The sequence below is a fragment of the Nelumbo lutea genome, chromosome 5 (genome assembly GCF_056320005.1).
Source record: "Nelumbo lutea isolate HS-2025 chromosome 5, American lotus-T2T, whole genome shotgun sequence".
Lineage (NCBI taxonomy): Eukaryota > Viridiplantae > Streptophyta > Magnoliopsida > Proteales > Nelumbonaceae > Nelumbo > Nelumbo lutea.
Window position 1 is genome coordinate 13,204,620 of NC_142688.1, and position 7,422 is coordinate 13,212,041.

Genomic DNA, 7,422 nt, shown 5'->3' on the forward strand with positions numbered 1-7,422 from the left:
AAAATAAAAAACGGTCAAAACCGTTCGAACGATTAACCGTCTAATTCAGCGGTTCGCTGACCGAAATCAACGGTTTTAAGAAAAAATCCAATTTTTGGAGAAAATAAAACCGATCAAATAACCAGTTCCTGGTTTTTCCAGTCAGACAGTCCAGTCCCGTCCGATTTTGAAAACCACGAGTAGAAGTTAAATCAAACGTAGCCTAAGTTTCTTTCTTTATTATTATTATTATTATTATTATTATTATTATTTATTTTCCCCCAATACCTTACTGGGTGTGGGCATAAGTGTGACTAATCCACACCCTAGCTCCTAAAATACAACCAGCAGCAGTCCTAAACAAAAAATAAATAGAATTATATTGAAGACCACAGATTAATTCTAGATATTTAGGCAATGGTAACCCTTTCTGAACAAGAGAATTTTCAAGGTTTTAAATATCCAAACGTATTGGGGTGTATATCAGTCGACGCCCTACAATGAATGTTTCAGAGTCTGACTTGGTTCAAGGGATAGACGGGCCCTTAAACCGACTCGCTGAACCAGTTTGAAAAAGAAAAAGTAAAAGCGCAGCTCGATACAGAGCAATGTGTTTATTTAGAAACTTGAGAACTATTGTGGTGATGATAACACTTCACACACACAGAAAATTTGAAGCAAGGAAGAGAGTAGAGAGGTGGAGTAATTAAAAACGAATTGAAGTTCCACGGATGAGATGAAGAGGAAGAATGAGATAAGTTCGGGGAAAGATTAAAGAAGCTCAATAAAATTATTGAGTATTTGGGGTTGGGGAGGCGATAGAAAAGTATCAAGTATGTGACGTTGAAAACCCATGTAAATGATCAGTAAAGCACATGCCAAACTTGAAAGCACGGGGACGGGGGGTCCCTTTTCATCTTTTTCCCTTCCCTCTTTCCCCACACCCACTGCCTTCAGTCTTCCTATTATCACATTCAACTTCCTTTCTTTTCAATTTCATCACTAAAACTTGGTCACATCATACTTTATAATTAAGCCTTTTCCTCTCTACTATCCAACTTGGAGGGTCTCTGTTTCCTCTCCTCCTCCACTTCAAAGATTCCATGGAGATGGAGTAGATGGATCGCCCCACCACCCTCCCAACCCATCTCAATTAATCCTTCCTCTATATAACTCGGGATGCCTTCACACATTGATTTCAGACATTAATCCTTAATTTCTATGCCACCGCACTGATGCCATCTTCACAAGATAAGCCGAAGACGACGACACCATCTAACCTATGCCAACCGATGGAAACTCCCGGGATACTGTCTTTGCTCCGGCAACTGTCCAGTCTGTCCGGTGACAAGCGATCAAAGTCTCTCTTTCGCGTGTTCAAGCTCTTCCCCCAACTGAGCTCTGGATGCAAAATGGTGGCGTTACTGGGAAGACCCAGAAAGTCTTTACTCACTAGCCATGGATATACAGCGACAGGAACTCTGTTTGGCTACCGTAAAGGGAGAGTTAGCTTGGCGATACAGGAGGACCCCAAGTGTGTCCCCATGTTTGTCATAGAACTACCTATCCTCACCAGTGCATTCCACAAGGAGATAGCCTCAGGCTTGGTCAGGATTGCACTGGAGAGCGAGACCAAGACTTCTAAGAAGAAACTACTGGAGGAGTTCGTATGGGCTGTGTATTATAATGGCCGGAAGACGGGATATTCCATCAGGAGGAAGGTGAGATCCGAGGAAGAGATCCATGTCATGCAGCTACTGCGAGGAGTCTCCATGGGAGCTGGCGTCTTGCCTTGCCCATCTGATAAAGAATTAGCGGATGGGGAGTTAACATACATGCGAGCTCGGTTCGAGAGGGTCGTCGGATCGAAAGATTCAGAAGCTCTGTACATGATAAACCCCGATGGTACTGCCGGCCCCGAATTAAGCATTTTCTTTGTAAGGGTCCAATGAAATTTATGTTCATTATATTGCAATTTCATTAATTGTTTGCCGCAGATCTTCAAGCCAGTTGAAATTAAACTTGAAAGTAACCCCCCAACCTCCCACTTGTCAAGCTTTCATTTCTTTTTTTAGCTTTCGATTAACCAATTTCTTTTGTTTCTTATGTTGGAAGTTGTTGATAATCTGAGACTAATAATTATTCTTGGGTCTTGAGATATTCGAGTTGCTGATGAAAGGGTTCATATTCGATCATAAACCATGAACTCAGTTATATAAACCGGCACAGTTTTTCTTTATCTTTTCTACGTGAGACTCTTCTGATAAGCAACCAACAGAATCAACATAAACCCAAGTATCTACTGGGATATAGAATCATAGAATTAGAACTACATTAATAAACCTAGAACCCAAGACCCGAATTATTCTTTCTTTATTCTCAGGCCCTGTTCGTTTGCCGGTATTTAGCGGGATAAATCGGTAAATTAGCTACAGTTTTTGCGTTCATTTGCGCTATATTGGATTCTAAGGTAATCGAAGATACGGAAGAGTATCAATTACCCCTTTTAAAACGTGGGTAAGCAATTTACCAGGAGGCCAATAATGCTCTTTCCCTCCCGCCTCTCTCTTTACGTGAATAACTTTTTTTTTCTGCAATTTTTCCTGAATAACTTTAATCAGGTTAGCCGATCCAATTCGCCAAGTCAAATGCCTTATTATGTGTTTTCATCCACTAGTTTAATAAATAGAAATTAGGGATGGAGAATTCGATAATTTACCGATGAGCTTTTAAGTGTGATTCAAAAGTTTAGTAGGGTTAGTTTTGTTATTTTTATTTGCACACACCGACACAAGTTACATGCTCATATAAGCTTTGACCTTGGCCAAAATTTTCAAAATTTTGTTTCCTTCCATTCTTACTATTAGGAGATGGCCTTTCTCTTGCAGTACCCAAATGGGGTATTATACATATGGTCTTATGGTATCATGGCTTGGGGTGGTTGGGGATTCTATTTCACACATGCAAGTTCAGCTAAGTTGAGTCAGGCCGGGTCAGGTCAGGGGTGTGGGTGCCGGTTATCTACTTATTTTTTATTGGTTTTCTTTTAACTCGAACAATTGTGTCTTCATTTTAAACTTGTTTTAACTTTTAATTCAAACAAGTGACTGTTCATTTTCTTCTTTCTAATAAAAAATGTCAGTCTTGACTTAGCATCTCTTTGTGGCAACGTTTAATGGAGTCCCTCACAAGAGTCTCAACTTCTTTCTCTTGCATCAAAAAATCTATTTATCCCTGAACATTTTACTCTCAACATTCATTCATTCTATGCATACTGCAATGAATTAAGAGATTGCTGCAGTTCGTATTGCCCAATATTCCAAGTGCAAGGTTATTGAGTGTCTTAAAAGGCCATTGAATCCTAAAGCAGAACGCCGGGTTTCCTCTACTGCATCAGATTTTATACAGAAAAAGCGAAATTCTGCTTAAAGACGGTGTTAAAGACACGCCTCAGCCGATAAATCTTGAAAGTCTATTTTACCTTTATATCCTCTACACATCTACTTTCACGCACAACAGATCCTTAGGGAAGCACTAAATGTGTAGGAAAATAATTGTACCGATACTTCAGTGGTACAGGTACGTGTTTATTCTCTCTCTTTTTCTCATCGATCCAAAGTGTCCTATTCCGACACACCATGTGGACGTTGAATGCTCAGACGGCCTAATCTGTATTCTCTGGAAGCCCGAAAAAGAGACTACACGGAAAGGAAAACAGTATAGATAGAAGTGTAAAAGAAAGCTCTAGAATTCGGATACTAAAATCATTTGATCCAACTAATTTCTTATCTGACCATTAAAAAGAAGAAATAAACAACTAATTTCTGGTCAAACGGTCTTCCTGCATGGAGTCCAGGCGACCCTCTAATTCTCTTCACATGCTGATGCCGTGCAGTCAGGCAGTTGTTTATACTTTATAGCACACATGGCTGTTTGGCTAGCTCCGAATTAATGCACCACAAAATGGATTAAATACTAACTTTTGTCGTATACATATTATTTATATTTAATTTCAGTTATTGTGGATTATTATGAACTCATTTTAATTTATTTATTATATATTGACAATGAAAGAAACAGAATGTCGTAGTTGACAGAGTGAAATGGGTGCAGATGGAGTAAAAATTAAACCCAGGTTTAACAAACGGGAAGCCAAAGTAATTCAGAATTTACATTCTTTCCGTTTGAATTTTTGGCTCAGTTTGGAAGGAGTATAAATACAGATACTTATATGTAAATACATATAAATATTATAAAATATAAGGTTTTGCACTTTATAAATTTGTATTTATACTCTTTCCAAACTGAGCATTTATATATTTATACCAATGCAAATAAAAGTGCACTGCAAATAAGAAACATTCAAGGAAGAAAAAAGGTGGGAAATGTTTATTTTTTTTCTCTTCATAAAGTTAATCCAGGAGATTACATTCTATTTTATAGATAGATAGATGGCTTTCTCAAACCATTGTCGACGGCATAACGGCCCTCACCGGTACTTTATCTAGGCCCAATTATGATGGCAAGTATATGTGCTCCTTTAAGCATGGGCTACTCGGCAACACCACTCTCCGTCAGCCCAACCTTCGATGTGAAGCTCAATCAGCCTACCATCCATCTTCTCCAACCAACTAGCCAACTAGGTATGGAGCAAAAGCATAAGGCATACTACATGCCATCCGGCTTCCATTCCGACAACCGAAAGATAAAAAGAAAACTATTACTATACTCTAAGATGCATTTGTCAACGTCGGCCTACTCTCTTGTTTTTTTATTCCCTTAAAAATGTGTGGTTTTGTTGATACAAAAATTTTAAAAATATGAATTATTCACAGCCGATTCAGTTTTCTTTTTTATTAGAAAACTTATAATCACTCCCGTATAAAATACGATCATGTTTTAACTTTTAACACCGTGTGCATCACACGTAGGGGAGCAATTCGGGTTGGCCAGACTTTACAGTAAGTTGCATTCAATGTTTTCGAACTGTTATTGACTTGGACAGTCGGACCGTTCAGCTTGGGAATCATCCAGGCAGCCCATTCCATTTTATCTCAAACCCAGTCTTTGGTAAAAAAATGTTGAATTGGTCAATGATCCGCTGGCTTGGGTGATTTACTTGTCTACCCGTTCAACGGTTTTTGGTCATTTTTATTTTCATTATTTTTTTTAATTTTTGTTGAAATGGGTCATCTGTTTGAATGGGACGGTCAAACCATCAACCCAGAAACTGGTGGCCAAAACTTTCCAGTTCCAAGTCAGTTTTTAAAACCTTGGTTATACCCCTAATCACACCGGACTCTTATAATTTATCACTAACTTCTGGCTCCTCCAAGACCTTACAAACTGAGCAGTTGACAGCTTCATGAGCTTTTTTACTCATCGGGTCAATCGTGAAATTTTTGTCTCAGTTTACAAATATGTATAATATAAATACAAATAAAATATAAGGTTTTACACTCCAATTTGGGAAAAATGTAAATATAAATATATACAGTGCAAAACTTTTCATAGAATACTCTCAAACCATGTATTTGCATTGTACATATTTTATATTTACTCTTTCCAAATTAAGCCTAAACAATGTAAGTTCATATCTCCACCCCACAAGGGGCCATCTCATAACATCCCAAAGCACATCCCTGCCGTGTACTGAGAACATTTCCCGATAACAATATCAGAATTAATGATGTCATCATCGGGAGATGTTCCCAATACATGGCAAGAATGTGCTGTAGAAAGTTATGGGGTGGCCCCTTGTGGGGCAAAAATGTGAACTCAAACAACATTACCTATTTACAGAAAAAATCACTTTGGCACCCCACAGCACATCCAAACTGTGCATTGAGAACATCTAATGACAAGTGCAGGAGATGTTCCCAATGCACACTCAGATGTGCATGTGGGGTGCCCATGGGGCACGCTGTATGGAGTGCACATGTGAATTCTTTGTTTTGAACTGTTAATCAGAAAATCACATCTGCCACCCCCCCCTAAACGCTCCATATACACATCTTACCGTACATTGAGAACATCTCCCAAAATTACCAGTGGGAGATGTTACCAATAAATAGTTGGGATACATTATGGGGCAATTGTGGGGCGCAGATATAAATTCGTTTATCACGATGAAGTCAGGAATTCCGCCTGTTCAACTCTGTAATTGTCTATAACTCCATATTATATATTGAACATAAATTTTATCCCTACTATTTCTCCCTGATCAACGGGGGCTCAGGGTGGCCAAGGTGCTGACCACTTGACACGGAAGGAACTCTAAAAGCAAAATCTGAAAAGTATCAATCAGAAACATCCTGCTTATAGATTTTCCCTTCAATTATTTTTTTTTTTATACAAAAGCTTGTGCTTTTGAAATTACGCATTTGACTGTTAAATGAGCCAAGCTTTCTCCAGCATTAACCGGGGCTCCAAGAACTAGTATTGGGCTTAAACATGACTTACGCCTTATGAGAAGCCCAAAGTGATGGATTGAATTTGATGACGGTATTGAACAATATGGTTGATTTTGTTTTTGAAAACAAAATAAGAATTCGAATTTACTTCTTATAATAGCTCTTTACATCAATCTCACAGTATATTACAGCATTGCATTGAAAAAAATTTCCAATGAATAACAATATTTAAGCATCGGAGATGTTCTGGATGCGCGGTTGCAAATGGTGTGAGGAGTGATCTGTAAAAACTAAATCTGAAATCCAACAGGGCCATAATTTAATTTTCATGCCATAGTACCGCAAACTTTATCTAACAACATTATACTCTTTTCAAAGGTAAATTTAGAATTATTAATAGCGGGGCTCGAAACCGCATTAAGCCTGGGGCTTACCCAGTTACAGAGCCAACCGAGCCACCACTCGGTGCAGTTATAAGCTGAATGCATATGAAACATCACCAACCCCAACCAAGCATATTACATCCGATTCGTATGCGGTAAGCCAACTGGCAACTTCATCAATTCTGCCATGTATAATGTATTCAAATTTCTAAAGCAAGGAATAAAGAAGCTGAAGTGTTGAACCCAGATTTTCTCCCCATCGATACAAGATGTCTGCATCTGTCGAGTGGGGCTATAATTGGGATTACTGTGTGCAGTTGTTGGGATTCGTCAAGTAAATGAGTAATTTGTTGTACCCGAAAACCTAACCCGCAATTACTGGTTTGATTACATTTGTTTTTTTCAGATTTTACTTTGTGTTGTCTGTTTGGGAGTGAAATTTGAAGCAAAATATTGTAAGAGAGAAAATAAAGGGAGGAAGAGGTCGTGCCAAAGACATCAACTTTTCGGGTGTGAAATTTGTACCATCCATACGGGAACAAAACAAAAGAGTAAATTTACATCAAATATTGAGTGCAAATTATAGTTACAAATAAATGCATGTTGAATTGGATGCAAATCTTGCATCTTATTCAAATTTAAACTCT

General features: G+C 38.3%; 1 protein-coding gene across 1 annotated transcript; it reads left to right on the plus strand.

Annotated features, from left to right (window-relative positions):
- The first annotated feature begins 586 nt into the window (after positions 1-586).
- Positions 587-2,137, plus strand: LOC148850431 (protein MIZU-KUSSEI 1-like). The gene has a single exon (XM_088946344.1). It carries the CDS (start codon positions 1,215-1,217, stop codon positions 1,929-1,931), a length of 717 nt encoding a protein of 238 aa, XP_088802470.1. The 5' UTR covers positions 587-1,214; the 3' UTR covers positions 1,932-2,137.
- Positions 2,138-7,422: the final 5,285 nt, after the last annotated feature.